Below are 17,182 nucleotides of genomic sequence, written 5' to 3'. Positions count from 1 at the left end.
CGGAGCGACCGGGAGTGACAGCTGTCACCCATCATCCGTACCAGCTGTCACTCATCCACTACTCATCACCACCACCATAAAGGCCGGACTGCAACTCCACCTCCCCGCCGAGAAATCAGCTACCATTCAGGTCATTTCTCTGCTGAACCTGATTCGAGCATTAGTCTGATCTCTTTTGCAGGCATTTTCCTGGGACGGATTCCCTGTCTGCTGAGTTGGCGTTTGGTGTGGACTGCGACGGCTTCACCTCCCACCCCACCCAGATAAGTGGTTGTCTCAGGAGCTGTTTGAGTGTGTTATCGGAGGTGGAGGTTCTCCCTCCTAACTGAACACTGACTGTGGGATTACTGAGTGTGCGAACTCACACTCATCAGTACTGTTTCTGTTCTCTGCCAGCAGTACCGGGTCTGACTGCTGAAGACAGTGGCCACCTGGGGCGCAGGGCTTGGCGGCTCCGGTGTTCTTCAGATCTGTTGGTGGTGGAAGCTGTGTGGGATCCGGCTCTTCTCTCGCCAGATGTCTTCTATCTTCGAGCCTGCCCACACGTCACCTTGTGTATAATTGACATTCCACCATATTGTTTTTGTCTGTACTTCGTTGTGCGATTCACAACATTAAATTGTTACTTTTTGGCTTATCCATTGTCCGTTCATTAACGCCCCCTGTTGTGGGTCCATGTCACAACACTTTCACAACAATATGTTTGACACATTTAATGGCGCCATCTTTAATTACTGCGAAAACACCGCAATGGATGAAAGCAGACAAACTTTATAAGTATTTTTAACGGAAGCCTGTTAACGACGACGAAACAGTTTTTGAACAAAATGTTGCTTGTTGACTGTAAGATGGTGTTAGTTTGACACAGTTCCCTGGGTGTGATGAGCCAAACAGAACCGCTTCACAGCATCTCCGCGGGCTGCAAACCCTCCCACAGCCGGCGATAAAATATCCACCTTTTTCCCTCCCGCATTGAAACCGGAAGTGAACTTACAAGCGCTCACTGGTCGGTTGTGGTTGGGCCTATATGCTTGCGTATTTACTTTACTGAACCAACCGATGAGCAAATAACCACTCCGTTATAATAATTAGAGACCTAGTGCCCTTGCAAGTGTTCTTTCCAAAGTGCTTTTTTACTTGCAAGGAGGGAAATGTTTGTTATCACTGCTGATGATCAATTTGCTCTGAAGGAAATAGGTGCTCAGTATCAAAATCAAGGTTCCACAGTATTCATGTGTTTTATTGATACATCTAAAGCATTTGACAGAATGAATCATAGAAAATTATTTATGAAATTGTCTTCTAGAGAAGTACAAAGTATACAATCAAGATATTTTTTGTAGTCGGGAAATCAAACAATGCTTGTTAATGGGACAATGTTCTGTCAAAACTTTTTTGTGAGCAATAGTGTTTGTCAAAGTGGACTCTCGTCTCCCTTGTTCTTAATGTTCACATGGGTGATCTCTTAAGGCAACTGAATGGCTGTAAGACAGCCTGTCAGGTTGGGAACTCTGTTATCAATCAACTCATGTATGCTGACGACCTGGTAATTCATAGTTCATATTGTGATGGACTGCAGCATTTATCCCAGGTGTACTTGCAGGATGGAAATGACTATGATATGAAATTTAATGCCAAGATGAGTAATGTTGTGGTTGTTGGAAATAGGAAGGACCTGAGATTAATTCTTGCCATTTTCCCACTTGTATGATAATCCCCTCATAGTATGCAAGAAATAAAATATCTTGGCCACTATATAGATGATGACTTGAATGATAGAGATATCTGCGGACAGTGTTGTAAATTATGTGCTCAGGCCAATATGTTGCCTCAGACATTCAGTATGTGCTGTGCAAATGTTAAATGTATGTGTAAACAGGTCATCTTTGTTGGAGTTATATAATGATGTTATACAGTAAATTTTGCTGAGTAAAATTTACTTTGCTGGGAAAACATTTGATCCCAGTCTAAACAGAGTAAAAAACACTCTATTTTAGAGTGAAATCGGCTCTATCTTGTCGCCGACAGAACGCTCGTGTTTGCGAAACATCATTGATACACAGCAGAGGGAAACTCTTTTCCTTCAATCAGTCATTGCTTTCCTCTTATGAAGTGCTTCCCTTGTGTTTTCTGCTGCGCATCATTTATGTTTAGGATGCACAAGCACCATGAGTATCAGTTACGTGCATGCCTGTGTATACTCAGTGTTTCTATGTGTGCGGCACTACTAAGATAATCAATATATAATGTATAAATTTATGTGTCTTTTGGATGTATCCAAAAACAGCTCCACAGAGGCTTTAACTAGCCTGACTTCTAATCTGCTCTCAACACTGGTATGCTTTATAGAGTTAATCTACAATGTGACTACTGTAGCACACAACCTCTTATTATCATAAAAGTTGACATGACCGTCCCACTGTTGAATTAGAGTAAGAGGTTGTGATTGCCAGAATAATTCTGAAAAGAAAAAGTGAAATGATCCACTAAGAATTCATTGGTCTGTTCCTGTCATCATCAAAGGCAGTTCAATTTGGCTTTTCTAATGCAACTCCTTCTGTACCAGGAGAATGGCACCCAGCCGGCCTTGAAGCAGGGGTACTCAACTTGGGAGGCAAATTACTAACTGCACGTACCACCCTGCAATGTGCACTTATGTATTGGTCATATTAACTCATCTGTTTTAGCATACTGTGACGTCCCCGCTGTCTTGTAGCGGGGTGGGCCCATAATCAGGGGCACCTGGGCCCGGTGTCCCTGTCTCTTATTTAAGTGGGCTCAACTAATTCATTTTGTTCTCTCCCTCTCTCTTTTTAGGACGTATCGCTGCGCCGACCGGTAACAGAGCGCCTTTTTGCACAGCTGCACATCTTTGCAACTTTTATTGACTTAAACTATTGTAAATAAATACTTTTGTTTTTCTAATCCTCTCGTTTGTGTCTCCTCCTTGTCACTGTCCTCTGAGCCACGGGCACGTGACAATACTGATATAGCTTACTCTATCGTAGACAAGTTATTTTCAAAACGCTTCATATTAACACACTTTTGCCGTGCACAGTGCATGGTGACACATGCAGTTAGTGCACGTGATTCACAAACATTTCCATGGTTCAAGGTCAGCCATGCAAAATTCTCCTCGTACAGCTGGAGTTGCACAAGAAAAGCCAAATCAGCAACCCGATCTCACGCCATGTTCGCTATGCGTCATGAAAAATGATTTAATCTATTAGCTCATGATACCGTCATGTTACAAAAATGTAACACATTTCGTGACTGTATCATGAAATTTGGCACGAAGGGGGCGGCACTGGGGTAATGGTTAGGATTAAGGTTAAAAATAGTCACTGAAGCTTGGCAGCGTCACAAAAATGTGATGTGATGGAATCACACAAAAACAGTGTGAGACTGGGCTGAAATCAACATATGGATCACAATTTTTTTACTTTAACAAGCGCACATTAAAGAATTTAATCCTCAAATATACCTTTATTGGTCAGAAAATCCAACATCTTGTTTTCGATAATGTCATGACAGCCTCCCAGCTGATGAATACATGGGATTTCTAGGAATGTTTGTGCATTAATTTTCATACAATTCACTTGAAATTTTCTTGAGGATAACCTATTGTGACATAAATGTGACTATGCCCACCTCAGAGTAATTTAGTAGAACTAATATCAATGTGGCATTGTTCTGTGTCCAGTAATACCACAGGCTTGATGGAAAACAAACACCATGCAACCAGAGGATATTCATTTGAGCCACAACCGTGTGCTGGCATTTCACAAAAGGACAGGAGCGCGATACACCCATGATCAGTGCCAGCTGCAAACCACTATATTTACTTTTTGTGGAGTGTGCCTTTTATAATAAAAAAAAAAGTCTTATTCCCCTGATATCCAACTTAAGAGTGAATGAGTTGTGTCAGAGTACCAGTGAGTATCTGATCTTGGCAACGTTGATGAGCTCCTGGTCTGCAGGAGAACACATGTTGAGGCCAATGGGAAGCATCTTCTTCAGAGCTGCTACAATAAGGGATGTCTGCACGGAGTAGCGATCTCCACGCCGCCTCTTCTTGGTGCGCTCCTGTTCTGAGCCTCCAGACTAAAGACACAAGTACAGTCTGATCCAGCTATACAACACAGGTCAAAGACAGATCCAACAAGATGCTTTCCTTTCCAATAAACACTTTTCACATTTTTTTGAAAAGCCACAAAAAACAGGCAGCATAACAAGAATTAGCAAACAAATAGAATTTTTTTCTTTTTTTTTTTAATGGAGGACGCATGTTTTAATATGTACTTCACTTAAGTACATGCACTTACTGTGCCACAATTTAATTCAAAGTACAAAACAATATACTTCAACTTTCAACTTTTGTTTGATTTTCTTATCACTTTCATTTTAAATTAGAACACTGTTGTAAATTCAGTATGCTCAGTGTTTTTTGCGGTTTTATACATGCCCACATTATAAATTGTCACAAGAGCATTTCGCAGTTCATTCCCACCAAAGAGAAAGCTACAAGGACAAGAGAATGACTGGTCCCTTGACTGTGTGCCACCAAGGCACCGCCATCACCACATTGGTCAAAGTCAACTTGCAGTCACTCAGACAGAAAGTGCAAACATGCAAAATTCTTTAATGCTCATCACAAGTCAAGAGGTTTGTTTGCCTATTTATCATTATATTAATTTAATGGTTCTACTGTCTGGTGTATCTGAGGCTCAGTGTTGCCATGGTACAGTATCCACCTTATTCTGAGCCCCCATGAGGCTTTGTGTGAATTATGGGTGAGACTTCCGGTATGAACCGGAACCTGTGTTTTTGTTTTTGTTTCTTTTTAAAAAGAAAATTAAGACAAATCGGTACCAATGCTAAACACGGGAGATAGGTTGGAATAATAAGCCAAGAAATTCTTCCTCTTTTCTTTTTGGCTGCTCCTGTTAGGGGTCACCACAGCAGATCAATCAATTCCATCTCACCCTGTCCTCTGAATTTTCCTCTGTCACACCAACCACTTACATCTCCTCCCTCAGCACATCCATAAACCTCCTTTTTGGCTTCCCTCTTCTACTCCTGCCTGGTAGCTCCATCCTTAGCATCCTTCTCCCTATATGCTCTGGGTCCCTCCTCTGCACATGTCCAAACCATCTCAGTTTCACCTCTCTGACTTTGTCTCTAAATTGTCCCACCTGAGCTGTCCCTCTGATATGTTCATTCCTAATCATGTCCATTCTCGTCACTCCCAAAGAGAATTGAAACATCTTCAGCTCCGCCACCTCCAGCTCGGCCTCCTGTCTTTTTGTTAGTGTCACCATCTCTAAGCCATACAACATAGCTGGTCTCACTACTGTCTTGTAAACTTTCCCCTTCACTCTTGCTGATATTCTTTGGTCACAAATGACTCCTGCCACCTTTCTCCACCCACACACAATGTAACTCTTTCTGGCCTTCTCTATACTTTTCCAATGGAATTCTCAGAGCAAACATTGCGTCTGTAGTGCTCTTTCTTGGCATGAAACCATATTGCTGCTCACAGATGTTCACCTGTTTTCTAAGCCTAGCTTCTACTACTCTTTCCCATAACTTCATGCTGTGGCTGATCAACTTTATGCCTCTGTAGTTACTGCAGCTCTGTACCTCACACTTGTTCTTAAAAATAGGAATCAGCACACTTTGTCTCCACTCCTCAGGCATCCTCTTACTTTCCAAGATTTTATTAAACAATCTGGTTAGAAACTCCACTGCCATCTCTTCTGGGCATTTCCATGCTTCCACTGGAATGTCATCTGGACCAACTGCCTTTCCACTCTTCATCCTTTTCATAGTTGCCCTCACTTCTTCCTTACTAATCTCTTGTACTTCCTGTCTTGCTCTCACCACATCATCCAGCCTTTTCTCCCATTCATTTTCTTCATTCACCAGTTCCTCAAAAAATTCCCTCCCCCTTCTCAACAGACTCCCCTCACTTGTCAGCACATTACCATGTGCATCTTTTACCACCCTAACCTGCTGCACATCCTTTCCAGCTCTGTCCCTTTGTCTAGCCAATCAGTACAAGTCCTTTTCTCCTTCCTTACTATTCAACTTCTTGTACAGCTCGCAATATGCCTTTTCCTGAGCTTTTGCCACTTCTCTTTTCACCTTACACAGCATCTCCTTGTACTGCTGTTTACTTTCTTCATCTGTCCGACTATCCCAAAACGTTTTCGCCAACCTCTTTCTCCTTATGCTTTCCTGGATATCTTTGTTACACCACAAAGTCTCCTTGCCTTCCTTCCACTGTCCAGATGTCACACCCAGTACTGTCCTAGTTGTCTCCCTCACCACATCTGTAGTACTTTTCCAGTTGTCCAAAATTGCTTCCCCTCCATCCAGTGCTTCTCTCACCTGCTCACTAAATTTTAAACAGTCCTCCTTCAGTTTCCACCATCTGATCCTTTTTTGAGGGTTCACTCTCTGCTTTTGCTTTACCTCTAAAGTCATCCTACAAAGCACCATCCTATGCTATCTAGCTGCACTCTCTCCTGCCACCACCTTACAATCTCTGATTTCGTTTAGCTTGCATCACTTATAAAGAATGTACTCTACCTGTGTGCACCTTCCTCCATTCTAATATGTTACCCTGTGCTCCTCTCTTTTCATCAAGTACGTATTCACCACAGCCATTTCCATCCTTTTTGCAAAATCAACTACCATCTGCCCTTCCACATTCTTATCTTTGATACCATATCTACCCATTACTTCCTCATCACTTCTGTCCCCTCACCAACATGCCCATTGACGTTCACTCCTATTCCCACTCTTTCATGCCTGGGCACACTCTCCATCACCTCATCTAACTCACTCCAGAAATCTTCTTTCTCCTTCATCTCACAACCTACCTGTGGGGCATATGCACTGATGATATTTATCATCACCCCTTCAATTTCCAACTTCACAGTCATCACCCTGTCAGACACCCGCTTAACCTCCAACACACTCTAATATACTCTTCCTTTAAAATGACCCCAACACCATTTCTCTTCTTATCCTCACCATGATACAACAACTTGAACCCACCCCCTGTGCTCCTACTCTTGCTTCCATTCCACTTGGTCTCTTGCATGCACAATATGTCTACCTTTCTCCTCTCCATCATATCAGCCAGGTCTCTCCCTTTACCATTCATACTACTAACATTCAAAGACCCTACTCTAATTTCCATCCTTCTAGTTTTCCTCTTCTCCCACTGTCTGTGGACACGTTCTCCTCCTCTTCTTTATCTTCAACCCAGCAGTAGCCCAATTCACGCCGGCACCCTGCTGAGCAACAGCACCGGTGACGGATGTTGTTAACCTGGTCCTCGACTGATCAGGTATGGAAATTTGATTCTTAGTCTGCATGGTTGGCTTGGCTTCGCTGCATGCCCTTCCTGACGCAGCCCTGTACACCTCATTTATCTGGTCTTGGAACTGGCACTCAGAATGCACTGGCTGCACACCCCATGTGGCTGAGTTCACCCATGTGGCTGTGGCTAAGCCAAGAAATTAAGTATAAATATTATTTCAAAATTTCTTCTTCTTTTATTTGCAAAGATTTGCAATAGAGCTGACTATCAAAAAACTGATTTTTAATGATGCATGGATTTACAAAATTTTGCGTGCATTGTCTTTCAAGCATTACACTGTTAAATCACTGAATGCTGTTAAATGTGCACATAGAGAGCACATTCTTGGCTTCAGCTCAAAGCTGTCCAAGGACAATCTGTCCATGACTTGTCAATTCAAGTCGAGAAAATACAATTTATTTATATCAAATGCATTTTTCATAAGCACTACTCATTTACTGTGATGATTTCACAAAAATAAATTTAATCACTGTATCATTGATCATAGTTTGCATTAGTTTACATTGTTCGGGAGCACTTCCAGACCATGTTGAAGATGGAGAATGGCTCCATATAGTGGCACATTTTTGATATTTATACACTCAACAAAAAATATAAACACAACACTTTTGTTTTTGTTTCATTTTTCGGGAGGTGAACTCAAACATCTAAAACATTTTCAATATATACAAAAGCAATATTTCCCTCAACTATTATTCACAAATCTAAGTCTGTGTTAGTGAGCACTTCTTTGTCAAGATAATCCATCCCACCTCACAGGTGTGGCATATCAAGATGCTGATTAGACAGCATGATTATTGCACATGTGTGCCTTAGGCTGGCCACAATAAGAGGCCACTCTGAAATGTTTTGAAATTAATTGTGGCATATTAAATGCATGACAAAAATGCTTATGAAAACTGGTGTTTTCCTTAATTCATGTTGAATTCAACCAAAAAGGTATTTCATACTCAATAGCATTACATGCAGACAAATGAATCCCCAACATATAGTCAAGAAATGAGACAGATAAAACCAGAGGTGCATGTATAAGCTTGCAATGGGGTTTGAGATGCTTCATAGCTGCATGTGCTCTAGCTGGTCACCCATCACGGCCTTAATGTTAGTCGAGCAGTGGCTGGACAGGGTGCAATCTGTCCTTTGGACACACACATAACAGCACAAGTCTGGGGTCAGCTCCATCACCCTGGAGCTCTTCTCGAATGCTCCTGCCCTGAAGCTGTCAGTGCAAATTACTGACTGCTGTTTCACAGCACCACCTCTACCACAAGTGTGCATGGTGCCTGTACAGTGCTTTTGGCAGAGAATCACTAATGTTCAGAGAACAGAAACCAAAACAGTAATGTCCATCTGACAGCCAAGCACAGGAGCTGATCATGTCAAATGTCAATCAAACAGTGATTAGCTATTTAATGACTTGAACCATTTAATGGTGTCAATGAATTAGGTATGAAGACCAGTTAGTAAATAGGAGCACTACAGTGTTTGGAAATGAAAACTTAAGCCAAATTTTCCAATATAACCAGCTAGCTGTGCTGATGGATGCAAAGTAATCTCGTGATGACAGCAGAGGATAGCATGATAGTGATATTATTACTTTTTCATGTAAATGTGAAGAAAAAAAACAATTAAAAAAGAGAGAAGAGCCGCCCCAGTGCAGGAATCTCTACCACAAAAGCTGGAACAAATCCAAGCATCAAATATCAACATCACAGATGTCACAGTCGCACGGGCTCCAGAAATTCATTCAATATCATTGATCTACAGTCAAACTTTGCTTATTAAATAAAATCAAAATAAAACAAAATAAAAACGAAATAAGGTGATGGTACTCGGGTGCAACAGTGCGCACCCCAAATCAAATACTGTCCAACCGAGTGCCATGAAACCTCTCAGGCCAGTCCAATCTGCAGCAAGAGGTTTTCATCAAGCTGTTCCAAATCCCTACTCCCACACATACTCCCAACACAAACACAGCAACACATCCATGTGTAGGGGCTCCACAGTAACTCCTGAAACCCACTCAAATGTACCTGTTTCTTACAAAAAGATAAAAGCACACTCTTTAAAATACCCATGTTATTTACAATTTCAGCCTCCTGTGTTAACTTTGTGCAGTCTTGGCTCTCTGAATATCTGTCTTTTGCATGGGAATCTAAGTTGTGCTTTCTTGCATTATGACCGAGCCTCAAACTCTCACATGAACAAAAATTAAAGTCTCTGTGATGTAAAATTATTCATTTTTTACCTTACAGATAGCCTGCCTAAAACGTTTGCATCTAAACTCTCTAACTCTGTACTAAAAATGCCCTTAGGTAACCTTAACCTAATGTGCTGGGCAGATCCAGCTGCATTAATAACCGCATTGTCTCAGTCTGACAATACTCCTTTCTTCCCTAGCAGAAACTGTGAGAACATTCATTCTTCAGGAAGAGTTTTCATTGGAAAAGCTGAAATGTATTCATGTGTATATGACTGTTGGTATGCCACCCCGCCCTAGCTGGTGAATGGTGTACAAAGAGTACACAAGCTGCACTTTGCACACACTTATTCAAAATCCTGTTGTACTGATTTTGATTTTGCATGTGTCTTCAAGGCCTCGAATTAAAAGCCTGTTATTTTGACAATCTCTCAAATCTCTGACTTTATTTCCACAAACAGCCTGTTTGATCTAAAATCTTTTTTGCCTCAACATCTTCATGTGTGGACCAGAGATTCTTCACACTTGCTTCTTGGTCCTCTACTAAGACAGAGTTCAATGAGCTGGTAGAGATCCAGTCAGAACTTTAAAGAGCCTTTCACACCGGAAGTGTCAGCCGCGGCAGAAGCGTCACGGATCAGTCTAAAAAGCATTTTCAATGAGACGCGTCGTGTCAAAAACTGAGCTATAAGTGACGCATCGCAGGGAGTGAGCGTTGCCGCTTGTCGTCAAGCTGCTGCAATCAAAGTTCAACCCAATCCAACTTTTCCTGCTGTGCGCTGATGTAGTGTCACGTTGTCCATTACAAACAAGATATCAGGCCAAAACATGGAAGACTACAGTGGCAGAAACCAGTGATCTGTATAAAACACTGTGTTATATACAGCTCAATGGCAGAAACATGTCACAGAACCATTCATTTATACACAGCAGTTTTCTGAAGAAAATCCTTGCAACTGTTTTTTTTTCTACCTCAACATTAATTTGATTACTGTAAAAAAAAAAAAAAAAAAAAAAAAAAAAAAAATATATATATATATATATATATATATATATATATATATATATATACTTGTAACTGAAATAGTAACAAAAAAATAAAAGGTTCTTTAGAAACCATTCTTCATCTGTAAATTAAAATCAGAACTTACCTGTTATTTCAGATTAGATGATTTCTTGTTTAACATACAGAACATTGGACATTTATTTTTAGACAAACAAAATAGCATGGAAATGTGTACATTTTTAAGTCTGGTAGATTATTCATATCTTATTTCAACCAGAAAAACTGACATTGTAAATAAATACAAATGTTTGTTATAAATGCAACAGAAGATGATTTAACAATGACTGTAAATGTGACTGAATGTGATTGTAAAGTAGGATTTCTTAATGTGACATAAGCCTCATGATGAAATTTTTTTTTTAATTGAGTCATTTCAACTTGTAATTACGTCAGTATATGTGATTGCCTTTAATGTCGGACAGAGGATCAGGAAGGAGTAATTTCTAAAATATGAATCTGACTAGTGATTTTTAAAATTGTGCACAATAGGGGCAGGGCAAATGTCTTTTGACTGAAGTGTAAAAGCAGGTGTCAGTTTGCTGGACTCTCTGGATATTTAACCACATGAAGGTCTCTTCTGCAGCTTTGACGTCTGGTGGAGTTGTTGAAGACACTTTTCTCTCATTTTGAAGAGCAGATATGTTTTCTTTTGGCTGGACTTCATGGTGTTCAGCTCATCACTGGAAGATTTTGAAGTGCGCCTGAATTTAGGTTGTCTGCACAGCAAATGTTCCTGATTGTAGCACAAATAAAAAAATATTTCTTAAAATATAAAGAAACACTAAACAGTAAAAAAAGAAGAAAAAAGAAAAGGGGAAAAAACAGAAAAAAATTATTATTATTATTATTATTTTATTTTTTTAGCTCTTTGTGGTCTCAGAAGTAACAAAAAAGCTGTAGCTTTATTTGGTAAAAATAAAAATAGACTGAACCATTTACAAATTAAAGCGTTCACTCAGCTCAACTGTGCTAAAAGGTCAAGCTAACATTAGCCGAGAAAAACTTCAGCAGTGCAGTAACGTTTTATTTTTAAATTATTCTTGCCTTAGACTAAGCTCCAGAACTAAGCTCCGTTGGTCAAACTGGGTGTTTGTATGTATCCAAAAGTGAGAAATTGCTACCTGTCTCGCGCTGCCCCGGAATGAGGCCTGAACTCTGGCTGCTCCGTGCGGCTCTGCACGCTGTCGCTGTTCAATCAATCCCACCAAGGCATCGGTCCTCCCTCGGCTCGGCATCACTCAGCCCAGTCTCACGGGTTTTTTTTTTTTTTTTTTTAACAAATTTTCGTGACGGGTTTTTTTTAAACTCACTATTACTAAACCTACTCCTACCCCCAACCCTAACCATAACCATCACGGAATATATTAGAATGAATTTGTGCTGCCGTGAGGAAAATGTGGCACATTCGTGACAATAACAAAAACCAATAGATTAATGTATATTTCATGCTGCTGAATCATGACATGCTGTGAGACTGGGTTGCGTCACTCAGAAAAGTAGCTGAAAAAAGCTTCTCTCAACAGCATGATGGGGCAATTGTTCTGCTGTTTTTTTTTAAAGCTTTTTTTGTGGTTCTACAGATGCAAATCCAAGGTGGCAATCGCTCAGCTTTCTCAGGTTTTGGAAAAAAGTCAGAGTGTGATGTAGAAATCTCCACCCCCTTGCCACTTCCCACACGACGCAACTGACGTCACTTCGCGTTTACTGCCGTGGCTGACGCCTTCAATCTGAAAGGCCCATAAGATTTTGACTGTAAAACAGCAATAAACAAATAAATCAATAGTAGTCTCCATGGCAGTGTCCATTTGAGCTGAGGTAGTCACATATCCACATTTCAACGGGCTGCATCAGATAGATAGTTACTTTTCAAAGGTGGAGGAAAGCTCAGTTGTCTGCTTGGGTGGTTGCCATCTAGGACCTGCAGCTGTTGTGGATGCGGCAATATACAGCTTATTCCAGCAGTCAGTGGGCGAGAAGCGTGGTATACCCTAGACCAACTGTGCCCAACTCTGTTCCTGAATAGCCCCTGGCCTGCAAGTTTTCCACATTTACATACATAAGTCACACCTGTTTTTTTTAAAAGTGGTGTCTTCCGGCTTTTGATTGGCTGAGCACACCTGATAGAGTTAATTGCCTGGAAGTGGAACAAGGAGCGTTAGACAACATACAGGATAAGGGCCCTCCAGGAACAGGGGCACAGCACAGCTACCCTAGACAGACCACCAGACTATCTCAGGGTGAAGGCATACAAACCAACAAACACATTCACACTCTCACTCACACCTACAGCCAATTTTAAAGTTTCCAATTCACGTAACCTGTTTCGCTTTGGAAGTGGAAAGAAAGCAGAGCACCCAGAGGGAACCCAATGTGAACAAGGGAACAACATGTAAACTCCACACAGAAAGACCCAAGCAGGAAGTGATGCTAGGACTTTTTTGCTGTGAGGCAACAGCGCAAACCATTATACAAATATACTGCTACGTATATCTGAATATCGCACATAGAAAAACATTGCACTCATCTTAGTCATGTTTTTTTTTTTTTTTTGGTCTTTGGTGCAATCGCTTTGTGTTTCTTGACAATATTAATGCATACATTACTGCACCTGATCACACTTCATTTTAAGACCAACGTGTCCATGGACACACACAGATGAGTGTAAATATACGTGTTACTTAAAGAACATGGCCACTGGATGTGAATACCAACTGCATTAGTTGGAAACTCGCAGTGACAGTTATGCTGCATTGTGTGCTGCTTTGTGCCAGGTGGAAGACAGAACTTATATCCTGCTTCTGAATATGTAGTATGTACTTTACGTTAGTTAGTAGATACTACCCAACAATTACTATAGTATGCACTATAGTATGCATATAGTAAGCAAGTGAGTAGTAGGGACATAATTCTGATGTAATATACCAGCAGCATCTTCCCTGTCATGTGACCCAGACCTTAACAGCTGATCCACATGCACATTCATACACATGCCCAGTGTTGCCACAGTTACTTTGAAAAAGTAATCCAATTACTGATTACTCCTTGAAAAAGTAACTTAGTTACTTTACTGATTACTCAACTGGAAAAGTAACTAAGTTAGATTACTAGTTCCTTTTTTAGTTACTTTTCCCAGCTGCTGACAACAACCCTCTGCCACCTCAACATGACAATGATACCTGTTTTGCCAAAACTCACTTTATAGTCACCCTTTCTTGACTTCAATGAAAATAAATACTTGTTTTATAAAAAGTCAAATAAAGACGTCTTTCTTGACCTCATATTTAACTGTTGGTGTTAGTTGTTGACGCGTCGCGGAGGATCAGCTGTTTTTAGCAGCAGATACGGAGCAACTCAGCTCAGAATTCTAAATAAAGGAGGAAAAAAAGCATAAAAATGTCTTTGTAAAGCTCAGTGCAGGTGTGCTGTTGTCACCGCGCTTTAAGAGGTGAGGACAAGTTGTAGCTGCTGTAGAAAACCGCAGATGAAAAGCTCACAGCTCGTTTAAAGTGGGCAGTTCAGTCGAAGCCCGACCTCCTTCCCACAGACCAAGTTTAATGCTGCTATCGACCCACAATGCAAAAATAATAGTAACGCACACTGACTTGGAGAAGTAACTTTAATCTGCTTACTGATTTGGAAAGATTAACGCGTTAGATTACTCGTTACTAAAAAAAGTGGTCAGATTAGAGTAACGCCTTACTAAGTAACGCGTTACCGGCATCACTGCACATGCCACAGAAATTTCTATTCTTTTGAAATGGTTTCTGATGGACAGTTGTAAAATTCCATGACCCCTCAAACGCCAACACCATATTCTTGTATGTCCCGTAACTTCTTCCAGTAACTTCCAGCAACTTCTTTGAAGTTCTTCTGTGGTTACTGTAAGACTGTTCCATGATGTGAAACACAAAATGGCTGACGCACATCCAAAATGTCCTTGTAACTATCTGATTTTAACCTAACTGCCTTTCAAAATGGCTGACACACAAAATATCTCACCCATATTGGCCTCTCTTCACTGGCTTCCTGTTAATTCTAGAATAGAATTTAAAATTCTTCTTCTTACTTATAAGGTTTTGAATAATCAGGTCCCATCTTATCTTAGGGACCTCGTAGTACCATATCACCCCAATAGAGCGCTTCGCTCTCAGACTGCAGGCTTACTTGTAGTTCCTAGGGTTTGTAAGAGTAGAATGGGAGGCAGAGCCTTCAGCTTTCAGGCTCCTCTCCTGTGGAACCAGCTCCCAATTCAGATCAGGGAGACAGACACCCTCTCTACTTTTAAGATTAGGCTTAAAAATTTCCTTTTTGCTAAAGCTTATAGTTAGGGCTGGATCGGGTGACACTGAACCATCCCTTAGTTATGCTGCTATAGACGTAGACTGCTGGGGGGTTCCCATGATGCACTGAGTGTTTCTTTCTCTTTTGCTCTGTATGCACCACTCTGCATTTAATCATTAGTGATTGATCTCTGCTCCCCTCCACAGCATGTCTTTTTCCTGGTTCTCTCCCTCAGCCCCAACCAGTCCCAGCAGAAGACTGCCCCTCCCTGAGCCTGGTTCTGCTGGAGGTTTCTTCCTGTTAAAAGGGAGTTTTTCCTTCCCACTGTAGCCAAGTGCTTGCTCACAGGGGGTTGTTTTGACCGTTGGGGTTTTACATAATTATTGTATGGCCTTGCCTTACAATATAAAGCGCCTTGGGGCAACTGTTTGTTGTGATTTGGCGCTATATAAAAAAAAATTGATTGATTGATTGATTGATATTTGGCAAAACAGATCCTTTTACAGCTGTCTAATTGATAAAACCATCTGATCTTTTTATATTTTTTTAACTGATAAAACCAAAGTATTTATGTCTATTTGGAAAAACAATCAGCATGATGGAACACTCTGTTTTATTGCGTGACACTACATACATACCATGAATGCACCGCAAACAGTCGCCCATTTTCACCACACTTTGCAGCCAACTCACATAGACACTGATTCAAGCCAGGTTAAGGACCGCCCATATGGGGGTGGCTTAGGCTGAAGTAATAAAAGTTAGAGAACAAAGGAAGCCGAGGCTGTTTGTTCCAGGTGTTTGCATGCGACCGGTTCAAAATCCCAGCGCTGTGATAACTCTGTGTCGGTGTAACAACTCTTTACAATACAACATCTAAACTTTGAAGTCCGTTTCCTGTCCAATTCGTTTTGGAGATCTCATCGTGATAAAAGAACATCACCAAGCTCCAGCTGTATCACAGGATAGCATACTGTCATCCGTTTGCACACTATGGAGGTAGTAGATTATCCAAGTACTGTTTGACTACTTTTAAATGTATATTGAGTATTCATACAACCTACAGATTGTGTGTACTGCTTCACCTGTTACAATGGTATAATCAGATATTTTGTGTAGCTTAGAGAGTAGCAGTGGCAAAAAGACAGGAAGCCGAGCTGAAGATGCTGTGATTTTCCTTGGGAGTAACCATAATGGCCAGCAGGACAACACAGGTAGCAAAGGTTGGAGACAAAGCCACACAGATGAGACAGAGATGGTTTGGACATGTACAGAAGAGAGGCCCAGGCTGTGTAGGGAGAAAGATGCTGAGGATGGAGCCAGCAGGCAGGAGGAGAAGAGGGAAGCCAAAGAGGAGGTTTATGGATGTGTTGAGGGAGGACATGCAGGTGGTTGGTATGACAGAAGATAATACAGAGGACACAGTGAGATGAAGACAGATGATCTGGTGTGGAGACCCCTAACAGGAGGAGCCCAACAAAGAAGAAAAAGAGTGACAGCTTATGATTTGAATTTCATACGATGCTTTTGCCATAAGAACACCCAACAAATGGTTGATCCTCTACTGTATATCTGACAGTGGTCAGGACATATGATAAGTTCTACCTGCCTAACTTAGAGGCCAAGAGTTACCGTGGAGCCGAGACTCACACAAACATGAACATACACATTCCTACAGGTACTACAGCACAATCAAAAAATGTCACACTCACAGACAACATTCTAGTAAGCTCTTAAAGTGTCTCATTTCATTCGTAAATGTGCAAAATCATTTTAACCCTCTGAGGTCCATGGACTTGCTGGGCGTCTAAGTGTATTTTTCATCATATTTTGATTCATAGATCAGCAACAGATCAACACAGAGACGTTATTCAACAACTTCCTGAAACTACAAATTCTCAGGTGTAAAATCCATGATCCACAATCTCTGACTCACAGCCAATCATACAGAGGCTGGAGAAGGTCACATCTATGTATCTCCTCTCTCACCTGGCGAGAGGCTTCAGTCTGGCTGCAGTGTGTTAGTAGAAGATCTTCATTGAAGCAAGCCAGTATATGCTCATGAGCTCTATAAGATTGGTCCTGTCAAACTGAAAACATTTCTAAAATTTTGCATTTGTCTTACAGGCAAAGAAAATCCTCGAAAATCTAGGGATTCTGTTTTTCCATGAATATTGCAGCAATTTTGATTTTTTTTAAGGCAGCACTGGACATTTTTTTATATAGCAGTTTTCATCACTAA

General features: G+C 40.9%; 1 protein-coding gene and 1 long non-coding RNA gene across 2 annotated transcripts in view; one reads left to right on the top strand and one right to left on the bottom strand.

Moving 5' to 3' along the window:
- Nucleotides 1-17,182, bottom strand: part of ryr1b (ryanodine receptor 1b (skeletal)) — a 468,306-nt gene that overhangs the window by 179,927 nt on the left and 271,197 nt on the right. The window contains 1 exon segment of the mRNA XM_034168593.1: nucleotides 3,934-4,104. Within this exon segment, the coding sequence (XP_034024484.1) occupies nucleotides 3,934-4,104 (171 nt within the window).
- On the top strand, nucleotides 8,517-16,967 carry LOC117508764. The gene is made up of 3 exons (XR_004560192.1): nucleotides 8,517-8,528; nucleotides 13,920-13,921; nucleotides 16,559-16,967. It is a non-coding gene; the product is annotated as an uncharacterized LOC117508764 (long non-coding RNA).

Source organism: Thalassophryne amazonica, chromosome 4, assembly GCF_902500255.1.
Source record: "Thalassophryne amazonica chromosome 4, fThaAma1.1, whole genome shotgun sequence".
Taxonomy (NCBI): Eukaryota; Metazoa; Chordata; class Actinopteri; order Batrachoidiformes; family Batrachoididae; genus Thalassophryne; species Thalassophryne amazonica.
The sequence above is the reverse complement of the archived record's forward strand: the minus strand, read 5'-3'. Positions and strand labels throughout refer to the sequence as shown.